A 13,065-nucleotide genomic window follows, 5' to 3' on the forward strand; every position below is an offset into this window, starting at 1 on the left:
TTTTTTTTGATTGGCCTTTTTGTGTAGCATTTTGCCTAATACTTGCCCATGTAGGACATACAAGATTTTAATTAGGCTTCGTTTCAGTGAAGCATTGGATTTGGTGCTTAACCACAAGTATGTGAATACCCTTATTTGAGCACAAATATCGTGTTAGGGTACAAGCCTTAAAAAAACCCAATTCTATTAAATAAGATCCAAGAGTTTTATTCTTCAGGAATACACCCATCAAAACTTTATTATTCCTATTTCCTAGAAAATATTCAAGATGCTTTTATGAAACTGAGTGTATTTTTCAATTTTAGGCATTCTCTTCCTGAAGATGCAGGGAACTATTTTGATCGGGAGACAAGAGTTCTGGAAGTTCCAATGACAATACTGGTTGCAGATAAGGTTAGTGATTTTATTATGCTGGTTACCAGACTGACAATAGATGTAAATCTATTATTTTAGTGGAATATTCACTTAATGATATCAAATCCTACTTTAGTCCTTTACTTGTTGAAGTCTTATGACAATAGTAAAAGGTGCTTAAAGTGATAATACAGAATGGATAGTTCCTTTAAAATGTAAAACTTGGAAAATTAAATCCTTTCTACTTACTGCTCATTTATTCCCTAGAGATTTCTTTTATACCAGTGAGTTCTAAGATACCACAGCACAGTCTTTTTACTCTGATCTGTATTGTATGGTAGAGGTAGCATATTCTTAAGGCATTTATTTCCTGGAGATGCAGGTTTGATTCTATTTGAGCATATGGAATTTAAGGTGATAAATACAGATTCTTTTGCCAATTTTGTTTACAAAAGAGGCATTTCTTACTGCTTATTTTTAGAGATCAGTGAGACAAGTTGAAAATAGATATGTTATGTTACTGTCAAGGAACAGGGTAGAAATATCCTTTCTGTAGTTATCTTTTTGAATGTCATTTCAGTTAAATCTTGTGCTTACACATACAGTTTTTACCAGCACTCTTGCATTTGTTTCAGACTAAACCTGCTAATTTTACTGTCCATGCAATTGTTACTACTTCTGATTTGGAAATTAGCCCAGCAGAAATCAATTTTGGATACTGCACAATCTATGAAGCTGTGCAGACAAATGTCACACTAACAAACAAATCCATCTTGCCACAAGAGTTTGGATTTGTAGGACTTCCAGAGGTATGTGGTTATCCCTCCTACACATCTTTTAAAATGTATGTAATTGTTATGAAATTGCCTTTCAGTGCGAGTGTAAATAAATCTTGAGACTGTTCTTGCAAACCTGTGGAAGTACTTCTACCAGCAGCACTGAGGAGATGTGCAAATTAGTTCTGTTACTGATTTGTGTGAGTTCTATCTTACGGTACATCATTATGCCCATCATATAAGCATCAGCTTTTCAAAGTTTTAGGGGAACAGTTGAGATCTTTATCATATTTCATTCAGTTTTATATGAAGAGTAAACAAACATCACTGGGAAAGGTGATTATCATAGATGGTAAGAAGTCAGGGATGAGACTATACAAAAGTCTGAGTTACTAAATTTAAATTTCTGCCTGTCAAGTTATTCTGGAATTAGAATCTTGCAAATCAGCCAGACATTAATCACTAACTCAGACAAAAGTTTCTAACAAAGAGGTTTCTGCTTTCCTGACATTTATGCATTTAATAATATTTTTCTTATTTTGCTATTTTGAAGTTTGTTGAAATTCAACCCAATGATGGTCTTGGAATTCTTCTTCCCCTTGAAAGCCTGACATTGGACATAATCTTCAAAGCCAACAAGGCAAAAGAATACAACTTTGAACTAACCTGCAAGTCAGAGATTAATAGGTAAGTTAAGAAACTGGTTGAGTAATAGGTAATGTGGAAGTCCAAATCACAGTGGATTTCCACAGTTAAGCCAGTCCAGTAATGAAATCCATTGTGTACTTTGAAAAGGTGACATTATCTGTAGGATATAACTGTGAGGCAGGCAGGAATTCTCTAGTTCACAAGAGTTGCTCAATTCCTGGTAGTTTCATTCTTCATTTCCATGTCTTTCTTTACTGAGATGAATTTTGCATTTTACTTTCTTTTCACGTCCCATTTGGAGTTTATGCATGTCACACATCCAAGCTGTGAGTTTGCCTCAAGTTTTCTTAACCTGCAAAGTTCTGCTTACTTTCTCAGTAGAATTATCGAAAGCTTTTTTTTTTTGCTTGTTTTTTTCTAGAAATGGTTGATTCATTAAGCTAGTGCTACTAAAATAATGATGGCAAAAACTCTGTGATTTAATTGGAAGTATTTCCAGAAGTTCACAGAGGAAGAATTCAAATAGGGAATCTTTAGCTAATTGTGCATTAAAAATAGATAGTATTATTGTTCAGGCAAAATTCCCATTGCAGGCTTGAGAAATTCTGCTTTAATAGGAAATACAGGATTGGTTCCCTAGTTTCTGGGCTGGTTAAGAGCCTATTTTATGCTGAGACAATTTATGATGTGTTTATTTTTAGACAATTCAAGCTGTCATGCAAAGCAGTTGGAGTCCACCCACCTCTTGAGTTGTCTCATTCCTTAGTTCAGTTTGCTGCAACAGCTTTAAATGGTGTATCTACAGCAACACTCTATGTAATAAATTCCCATGTAAGAGTCAACCACTTTACTCATGCTGTCCCAAGAATTGGCAATGAGGAAATTGCCCATGTTGGACCCACTTCCTTTGAATTCCGTGTGCCAGAAGACTGTCCTGTGACAATTACACCTTCTGTTGGAACTGTGTTGCCTGGGAAGGTAAATTCACTTTCAAATGTGAAGCTTTCTAACAAATATTTTGATCATTTACATCTCTACAAATGCTGTAGCTTGTAAATGAAGCACAAAACATATATTATTAGCATAGCTGGAATATTTTGTATTGTTTGAAATAATGTTTTAAATTGGAATCAAGAGGTTAACCATCAAATCTGGCTAATGTTTTATGGGAGTCATCACCCTTTATGTTCTTTCCCAGTGTTATCATTATGATTTATTTGAAGAACCTTTAAACAACAAAAATAGTGGTAATGTAAAGGCACTTTAACACAGTGTTATCCTTATCCTTAGATTCATCTCATTCACTTGGAAAAACAGAACTGTGTTTATTAAAGTTTGCTGTCAAATGTATGTTCCTAATGAGCTTTGTAGGTATAACACATGTATGAGGGCTGAATTCTGCCTATCAGTCTTGTCTATGCTCTCACACTCCCAGAAAAGCTTGATTCAAGTGTCCTTCAGACCAACATTGTCAGATCAGCTAATCAGAGAAGAGGCAATTCGGCTTTGCAGAGCAGCTGTGACAAGGGCAGAAATACAAGTAAGAAATGCTAAGAACTAGCACGTGCTGTTGGTCTGTCAATTCCAGTGATTTGTTTTTCCGGGTGGTATTTTTATCCTAAAATTATTTGCATATTAATGAAGTGCAAACTCGTGAGCTATGACCTGTGTATACAGGACAAAGTATGACTGCACTATTGCACTGAATGTGTAGTCTGTTCACTGAACAATAATTTAATTTCATAAGACTTTCAAAAGCCTTCCTAAAGCACTTTTTGAAAATGGGAATTGCAGCTAACTGGTGTAAGTACTCTTAAAAACTGTTTTTCTGCTTCTTAGAGATTGACAGCGTATATGAAATTTATATGTAATCCAGTTAATGTTCAGTGAATTTACATCAGTGTCTATGGTCTTCTTTCCTTATAAGAGAAATAGATAAAATTCTAATGAAGTATACAGTGTTTTACTCATCTGCTGCAGTAAGGAAACTTCTTTTAAGATGGAGAAAAACATTTCAATTTTAATTTAATTTTACCTTATTAAAAGTGTAACAACTACTGCATCAACTGCTTGTTACCCTAATCCTACTGCTGTTATCTTGCTTTGTTCACTGCATCATCACATTGCCTCTTAGGTTAATAATTTTAGTAGGAACTGATTATCCAAATTCCGCAGCACTAGAAATCTCACAGTGTATAATTTCTGAGGAGTGTCTCTGTATATTTATAGACGAAGAAAGATGAGAAGAGAGAAACAAAGAAACTAAGCATTTCCTTTATCAGACAGCAGTCTTCCAGGCAGCTTGCAAGAGACAGAGGCAGTAAATACCTGACTTCTGTAAATAGTTCTGAACAACCAAAATCCGAAGCGATAAAACCCAGGTAAGTCAGTAAAACCATCCTCTACTATATAGGCAACAAATAGGCTTTATAAGTGGTGTAATAGATCTACTAAACCCTACAGGTGGACAAGAAATCAAGCTATAGTGAAGAAAAATCTTTAGTCATATTGCAAATGCTGTTAGTACTGCTTTTAAGCTATCCAATGATAACCTCTCAAGTAAGGCAAAGGACCCCTTTATATGCGTCAGGGCAATTGAGGACTTCAAAGAATGCATCAGAAAATATGAGTCCATTGTATTAGTCAGAAATGTAACAATGCTGTAAAATAAAATGGTCATTTTACAATACGCATAGCTCACTAAGAATTAATATTAATGTCACATATTATCTAGCAATTTGGAATCTTAGATGCAAAATCTGATACTTGAGGTCCCTGGTTTAGCATATAATTCAACTTTTAGAACCATGTTTTTGCTGAATTTGAGGAACTTGGAAGAAGTGTTTGAAAGTAAATACATGTTTAAACACTAGGCATTTTGCTGCACTGGGTGCTAGTTATTTTTTACTAAAGTCTCATGTTCATTGCAACCCATTAATTATAATTTTAAAGTACTCTTAGTACAGGTCATAAAAATAAAATTCATATTTGAAAACTTAAAATGTAAAATATTGCTAGCCATACCATGTTACAGAAATGTGATCTGTGATGTGTGTATATGTATCATTGAAATGATGTGGAAATACTAGATACTGGAATACTTAGGATTCAATGTAAAGGAATCGTACTGAGGACTTTGTCGTCTTTAGTACAACATCAAGTATCTGAATTTGTAAATGTTTTCTTTTTGACCAGAAAAACAAATGACATTCGGTGGAACAGATTCATTATTGTGCATCAAGAGTTACATGATTTTACTGTTAAGTTCCATTTGAAAGTATGAATAAGAAAGAGTAAACACAAAAAGCTCAGCAGATATCTTTCCCCCCCACCCCCCCGTCCCCTACTAAGATGCTTTTTACTCCTGGATTTTCTAGTTCTGAAGCTTATATGGCAGCCCAGAATTTTCTGATCAGGAATTTCAGAGGGAGGTTTGAAAAATACATCATACCCTGCTTTGTTGCAAGTGGAGATACTGATGGAAAGAGAAGTTCTGAAGATCTAAGCTGCAGGTATTCTACAAGCAAATAGCTTGAAACAAGATATTTGTAATTCATGATAGGTCAGAAATTTCAGAGGAAAGTGGTAGGCATGTTGTTTGTTCATTTTGGGAGAAAAATTGTTTTCTGATCTTAATTGTTTATGGTAGAAACTCATGCTTACACCCCACTAATTAGATAAGAATCTAACAAATTAATATCAAAACATCTTGGAGAATAACTGTATGAAAAGTTTAATGGACAGATGTAGTTCATCTTTCTGCTTAGGCACACACAGGAGGAGGAGCAGCCACCAAAAAGTATGTATTTGTTCTTATTCTGTTCACATGACAGGGTATCATTAAACTGGTATAACAACAGATTTCTGACACTAGTTTTTATTTGTGTGATCTAAGAGCAAAAACCTCTTTACTATCTCCCTAGCCCTTATAATACCTTGTATCTGGAGCTGCACTGTCCAGCTGTATCACCGTCTGTTGTGGTCACTTCAGATAATGGGAAAAACACAGTCAATTTTGGTGATGTCGCAATAGGTATGAAATTTGAATTCAAGTTTTGGGGTTTTTTTTCCTGTCTGTCTTTAATTTCTTCTGAGCATAGTTCTGTTTTCTTTTACATTGTTTAGTTGATTTTCAAAAGTCAATATAGAAAATAGCCCCATAATAGGTATTCAGATGGAAAATCAGGAGCCTACCTGGCCAGCTGAGGCATGTAAAAGCCTGCTTGATCCTGAAACATGGAATCAGGAGCTCTACTAGTGACTGTCCAAATTTGACCAAACATTTTGGTGAGCTTTGACTATGTATTAGCCATATAAATGGAATAAACATCTAGCACAGGTAGAAGCAGAAGTAAAAAGGTAACTTGGAGTGAGCATCAACAGTTTTTGAAATGTTGTTTCCATTCCTGTTAGGCCATAGAAGAATTAAGCAAATTACAATACAAAATATCTGCCCAGAGCAGCTGGAAGTATCCTTGTTTGGAACATGTAAGTTAATCTGCTGTTCAATTGCTGTTTAATTTGATGCTGTACCACTAGGAATTGTTTGCTACTAGAGCAAGGAGGAGATAGCATATTTCAGACTTAATACGCATCTTTCAGAGTAAGACAGGAGGTGACGTGAAGAGTATATTGGACAAGCCTAGGTGACCCACTGGAAAGCTAATTCTATACCACTCTTTTGACTGGAAATACTCTGCATAGAACCAAACTTGAGAAGCACTTAGCGCTTTCTAAACAGTAAAAGCTACTGCAAACAAAGCCAGTTTCAATAAAATAAGGCATACATGTGAAGCAGAATCAACAACTCAATTTTTGCACAATACTTCTCTGAATTTCTACATATCTCATAAAAAAGGCTACTACATTGGCTTTTACCTTGCCTGGTTTAAGTTGTGTGGGATAGTATGGGAAAATGTCATTATCTCAGATCTTAAGGTGTTAATGACCTATTCCAGGCAAAAGCTGGAAATGGAGTTCCATGGAGATCTTATTAACTGGAAAAGAATCTTTTGGCTGCTTGAATTGTGTGAGAAAAATTTAGGTTAATTTTTCTTTTCTTTGAGTTAGTTACTGATCTCTGGAAAAGCTTGTAGGTGGCTGGGTAACACTCATCTTTGATCTGAACAATACTTATAATCTGTTCTTCTATCTCTTCCTCCAGTTATTGTTTATAAACTTGTTTTTCCTTGAGTTGCACAATTTTAGCTAGGATTCTCAATTCTGAATCCCAGTGGTCCCTTCTCCTTGGTCAGACCAGTTGGAATGCTTCAGCCAGGGGAAAATAAAACTCTTATCATCTCTTTTTGTCCAAATGAGAATAAATGGGTGAGTAGAAGAAATACAATGGTAAGGGAAAAAAGGAAGACAGAGATATAAGGGGCTATGTAATACCTACACACACACACGTGCGCCTGCATGCTATTGACTCAGAACTCAGATGTGTCTGCCTAATAATAAGCAAAACTTTGCTGCCTGTACATAGCCCCTCCGAACGTTTGGCTCTTTGTCCATGTACTGAATCCGGAAGTTCTGTAGTAATGGTCCATTCTAGTCTATGTGTGTTTCTTCAGCAAATGGGCTAACTAATGGAGTCATCCTTCTTGGCAGTTTTTTGAAACATTGGACATCTGGACTGTAAAAACTAATCTAACCCTAAGCATCATTGGTCGTGGGGTCATGCCATCAATTGTCTGCTCTGTGGAAGAAGTACTCAATATGGGATACGTCATAGCCAAAGAGAACATGACTTCCACATTCAAGGTAAATCCTGATCTGTGTGAACTCTGTGCTGAACTGGAAAGCCTACCAGCCATTTTTGGAAGTAGGAAGAGGACTTCTGTAGTTTCCACCCTGGCGGAATATAAGGCTGAGTAGAAAAGTGCATTTGGCAGAGTGATTTGAGGCTGAGACAGTTTAAGGCTAAAGGTAACAAAGCTGTGTGAGGAGGATCTCTTCATCTGGTTGTGTGTTGCCTGCAGGATTCTGCCTGTACAATAGAGACGCAGTACCACTGCAAAAGAAGAAGAAATGCACCTGTGTGATCTTTTCCTTAGCTCTAGCCAGTATGTAGAGGGATGCAAAGCCAGAAATGGCTTCACCAGCACTAATGGCAAATATTTGTGCTCTTTCTTTATTCTCTCTCTTACTGCTATCCCAACTGAAGCTGTTTTCTGTGTCTCCACAAAGGGCAAGAGTGAAATAGTGAAATGCAAATTGGTCCTACAAAGAGCACGCGCGGGTCTATCATGGTATAGTCTGGGGAACAGTTTAACTGATTCATTCATTCATTCATTCCTATACTGCAAATTCACACAGTCTCAGAAACAGGCCAAGATCTGGGCATAATGTTTTTCCTCTCAGATATTTAATTTTGTCCAAGCATGTCAATGACCAAAATGCATTGCCTGCTGCAAAACTCTGGGGAAGCTGGTCCCTATTGTTGTGGGGAGGGGGCAGGGATGGGCATGACACATGAATGGCAATAACCCATAAATGCTTTGCATAGCTTCTGGGTACAAAATAGTGCAGTCATGCAGAAAAATAAATTCAGACAGTCTACAAAATACGGATCCTACAGGCTTGAGAACCATTTTTCCTAATGAAAATGTTCTTCTATAAATTAATGTTATCAGATAGAGAACACTTCCACACTGAACCTGAGATACTCCATACAACTGGATTCACTTTCTTCAACAAGGGATAAAGATCAGCAGAGACTTCCCTCCTTCATGACATCCTCTTTGCAAAGAACAGATTTTGTTGGTAAATTTCTGGGGGGGTTTTGTTTTGATTTTTTTTTAAAGACTCAAAGTGCGTAATAGTAGCAATACTTTGTCCTGTTAAATCTATTCAACTGGCAAAACCTGGGTCATCACATGGCTATAATTAGGCATAATTTTGTTTCCCCAATAGGAGCTGTACTAATTCTATCAATATGGGTAGCTGTAAGTTTATGTAGCCTGAGCAAATATCCTCAAGTAAGGAATTACTAGTATTTGAATCTAAATAACCCACCCAGCATTTGCATATTAAAGAGTACATTTGGGAATGTCCATCTTTGGGAAAGTAAATTGTAGAATAAAGGAAAGGTTTGGTGATGCTTTTTCAGTTCCTCAAGAGATGAATGCACTAAACGGATAGATGGGTTTGTCTGGAATTTCTAATACCCTGTTTTGCTGCAAAACCATGTATCAGTTTTTATTGATTTGCCATTCCAACAAAAATAAAATGAGTTTAACATATATGAAGTAAAACAGAGCTGTCCTCCTTTCTTATCATTGTTTCTGCTCACCAGGAACACAGAATTACAATGGTTTAAGTGTGTTCAGCATCTTTCCAATAGAAGGAGAAATTGTTGCTGGGAAGAGCCAGGATTTTATTGTCACTTTCAGTCCTGATCATGAAAGTCTATACTATTCTGACCGTCTGAAGGTTGTGCTCTTCGGCAAGGTAAGACAATCCGGATATCTGGACTGTGAAATCAAAGTCTGATACATGACTCTATGCTGATGAATCTTAGTAGGAATTTCAAATAATTATATCTAGTGGACAAGTTTTGTAGGTAGATGTATTGTCTTTATTAGATTCATTGATACGGGTAGGAGATGGCAGGTTTGGGGCCACTGGCTTTCTTCAGGTTTTAAATATTCAGTTATTAATTTATGAATTTATTAATTTGTAATATAACAACTTGGGATTCAGTCCCATCTTCTACCCTGCTGTCCCCCCTGTGTAACTGAGAGGTGATGGGAGCTATGTTGCTGCCACACTGTTGAGCACAGCTCCACATGGGGTCTCTACAAATAGCATTTAATGGCAGTGTGAAAGTGGAAGTACACCTGCACAGTGCAAACTGGCAGGTGCACTGAATACCGGGAAGCTGCTCTGCTGTCACTCCGCATGAGGGAAGAGATTTCCATCTGTAGAACAGCAATTGAGCTTAGACAGAGCCAAAATCAGGATATACTGGCTGATAGCATCATAGGTGGCTTACCACCATGTTCCCAAAGAGGTTGAGCAAAAGTTAATGAAGAGTGCTAACTAATGACCATCAGCAGGTACTGCAAACACAGTATAAACTGGTAGTGAGCAAATGACTTTTTTTTTTCCTCTCTCTCCTTGAAAGTTTGTATCTCTAAATTATTTTTGGAATTGCAAGTAAGAGTGAAAATCAGAATAAGCTGAAGAAGCATGGAGGCTGATCCTCATTCACAAACTTTAGCCAAGTTTGGCAGTGGATAAGTTTTGCCTGTTTTAGTGGCTCTAGTGTAAATAGTTTGTCTAGTACCCTCCTAAAGCACATTGCCCAAGAATGTAAGTTGTTTAAAGCGGAAGGGCCTGACTGCACAAGACAAGGGGAAGAAGCAAGATTCTTACATCACAGTGCAGTGCCTCTTGACATTAGCATAGGCAGATTATTCAATCATTTTTGTGCAGCTGGTGCCATTGTGTCAGCATTCCAGTTATATAAGTAGCTGAGCTGTAACCTACATTTGCAGCATTCTTGTCTTATATAGGAAATAGCCCATGTGATCCACTTAAAGGGTGCAGCAAGATATCATCCAATGTTTGTGGAAGGGGGAATTCCACTAGATGTGCCCGTAGAGTCTTTGGCCGTAACATTACCTATGTCATCGCAGGAATCAGCAAAAGGAGGTAATGTGCTGCCACTTGCATTTTATTGAAAAATAATGAATGATGAGACAGAGGCTTACTCCTCATCCATTACTTCAAGAAAAAGTAAGTTGAGGATAACTTTTCCAGAATCAGAATGAGTAAGTATTATAGTATAGCCTGTAATCACAACATTAAAAAATGCAGAAAACTTCCCCTAAGAAAGATTTTTCTTTAAATTTTAATACAGTTCTATCTTAATGAAGATCATCTGTCTTTGCAACTTACCTTGCAAAAGGCTACTATAATCCAATAACACTGCAAAGAATTACACTTTATTTGCTTTCTGCTACTTCTTTGACTTGCGTTAAATGTTTATAAAATTATCTCTCATATATTAACATATTCAGGACTCTCCTGATTGTACTGTTACGAATTCAGAAATAGACACACTTTCAGGACTTAGAATTTATCCTCATTATTTAATTTCTGTGGACAGGGTCTATGTTCAGAGGCAGTGTATAAACAACACCTAGTTACGGAGGTATAAAGGAGTACAAGCACACATAATACACAATTACACAAACACAGCACTCACAAAATGTATGTGCCACAAGGCTGGAAAATATGCATGAAACCTAAAAGCAATTAATAGTTTGCAATTGCAAATCATGAAAAACCTCCTTTGCTTAATTCTTCACTAACCTTGTGAGTTAAACTAAAGGAGGATATCTTTATGCCAGTTAATGGATTTTCCACACAATCATCTTTGCCTTGAACCATCTTGATGTAACTTATGCCATTCCAGACTGATAATCCTTCAGTTTTAGCTGTTCTAAAGTTTACTTGATTTGTATCTGTTTAGAGCTGCAGGAACCGGTAAAGTCCATCCTCCTGGTCCTGGAATACACTGAGGAAGAGAGTTCTGTAGTGCCAGCAATGACAGAACTGAAAGTTGGAGCTATACGGACAGTTCAGTTTGCATCCAAGAAGGTGAAGAAAAGTGCAGTTTATGTCAGACACTATTAGGAACACTGACACAGTACAAATGGCTACTAGTTCCTCCTGTCAAAATTAAGCATTAGGAACTCTAAAATTAAAACAAAAAACAAAAACTTTCAGGTTTTCTGCTAAGCTTTACATTATAAAAGCATCAGTGTTTGGAAAGAGAAAAAATTTTTCAAGTGTTAACAAGAGGAATTAGCATTATTGGCATTAATATATAGTACTAAAAGTAAGCAATAAATTAATTTAACAGTCTTTCCCTAATTCTTAAATACAGAAGTTTGAACACAGAACTGAATTATGGCTCTGATCACTGTAACCTAATGCTTTAATTGATATTTGAGGTCTGTTTTTTTAAAAAACATTTTTACCTCAATTTGACTTGTAATTAATGGCATTTTTAGTTCAATGATAAAACAGATTGCATTCCCAGAAAATTAAATTTCATGTAGAGAGTACATTATTCTAAAAAATCATAAAATTCTCCATGTTCTCTTGTTTTAGTGTAGTGTTTCATGACAACTAGACATAGTGAACAAGATGGATGTTTGCAGCTTCGAAGGGCAGAAGCCATTTGGCAAGCAATAGGCAAAGTTATATAGCATCTGGGCAATGCAGCCTTTAAACAAAGTCATTGTGTATGAAGAGATTGAACCCTCTGTAGTGAGGGTATGTTGTATGTGTGTTTCTCTATTAGAACGTGGAGTTCAATTTTGATAACCTGCTGCTTCTGCAACAGAAGGGATTCACCATTGAATCTGCAAAGGGAACAGTTGGTCGTGGTCAAGTAAAATGCATCAGTGTTTCTTGGGTGCCACCTGCTGACTTTCATGTAAGTTACAGTTGCCAAGGCATGTTGCTTTTAAAGTGGAAGTTAATGTGTGACAGCCGTATTTTCATGACTTGAAGGAGAAAAAAAAAAGCCGATCGTCAAGATGTCAGCAGTGCGGGCTGCTTTGACACATTAGGATGACAAAACACATTTAGTTACCAAAGGGAATATAGGCTGGTAAACACTAGTATGGGAATAAGATAGGAATCATGTATAAGTTGGAGGCTTGCTATCTCATCTCAGGTTTCATCTTCTGTGTGATGAGAAGAACGAGCACAGTAACTTAACATGTTATTGTATTATGTGGTACCAAAAGACCAAAACATGGCTGCTACTGTTAAATAAAAGGCACTGCTTTGATCACATTGATGAAAAATGAACTATTTAATGTTCCCTATGCAGTAGTTTGTAAGGAAACCCGCAATCCTGCTGACGCAGTGCTAAGCTTACATGGATCATTCTGTTACAGTGTTCACACTTCTTTTGGCTGTAGGTTCCCTTTTATTTTGGTATATTTTTCTCCACTAGGATTTGGTGGGGTCTGTTTGGTTTTTCACTTTATGAACTGCTCTATGAACCCTGTTTCCCTGGATGCTTCTGCCATTTTTTATCACAGAGTCTTGGTATGAGTTCTAACTGAGTACAGGGGTGGAATTGCCCCTCCTGATTCATCTTCATGAGTATTCATGGTGATTGAAAGAACTTAGTCTCCCACACTTTGTTTGAGCTGTGCGTGGGATGGCAGAATGAGTGGCTTGTTCCAAAATTAAAAGGCTTCTGTCATCATGTGCAGAAGGCACTAGTGTTCCTGGGATGACATATGAGATTGACTCA

At 36.8% G+C, this 13,065-nt stretch overlaps 1 protein-coding gene across 6 annotated transcripts in view; it reads left to right on the forward strand.

Annotated features, from left to right (window-relative positions):
- The window catches only part of CFAP74 (cilia and flagella associated protein 74), a 125,672-nt gene that overhangs the window by 37,156 nt on the left and 75,451 nt on the right, over window positions 1-13,065 (forward strand). For 3 of the 6 annotated variants that reach the window (XM_064525426.1, XM_064525428.1, XM_064525427.1), the window contains 16 exons: window positions 306-393; window positions 990-1,163; window positions 1,684-1,817; window positions 2,480-2,756; window positions 3,214-3,318; window positions 4,008-4,159; window positions 5,156-5,290; window positions 5,702-5,811; window positions 6,192-6,247; window positions 6,987-7,106; window positions 7,389-7,541; window positions 8,414-8,543; window positions 9,076-9,230; window positions 10,298-10,436; window positions 11,260-11,387; window positions 12,097-12,231. In XM_064525426.1, the coding sequence (XP_064381496.1) occupies window positions 306-393; window positions 990-1,163; window positions 1,684-1,817; window positions 2,480-2,756; window positions 3,214-3,318; window positions 4,008-4,159; window positions 5,156-5,290; window positions 5,702-5,811; window positions 6,192-6,247; window positions 6,987-7,106; window positions 7,389-7,541; window positions 8,414-8,543; window positions 9,076-9,230; window positions 10,298-10,436; window positions 11,260-11,387; window positions 12,097-12,231 (2,191 nt within the window). Of the gene's footprint in view, window positions 1-305; window positions 394-989; window positions 1,164-1,683; window positions 1,818-2,479; window positions 2,757-3,213; window positions 3,319-4,007; window positions 4,160-5,155; window positions 5,291-5,701; window positions 5,812-6,191; window positions 6,248-6,986; window positions 7,107-7,388; window positions 7,542-8,413; window positions 8,544-9,075; window positions 9,231-10,297; window positions 10,521-11,259; window positions 11,388-12,096; window positions 12,232-13,065 lie in introns of those variants that run through there. The other 3 variants (XM_064525429.1, XM_064525430.1, XM_064525431.1) reach the window with 3 other exon arrangements.

The sequence above is a fragment of the Dromaius novaehollandiae genome, chromosome 24 (assembly GCF_036370855.1).
Source record: "Dromaius novaehollandiae isolate bDroNov1 chromosome 24, bDroNov1.hap1, whole genome shotgun sequence".
NCBI lineage: Eukaryota > Metazoa > Chordata > Aves > Casuariiformes > Dromaiidae > Dromaius > Dromaius novaehollandiae.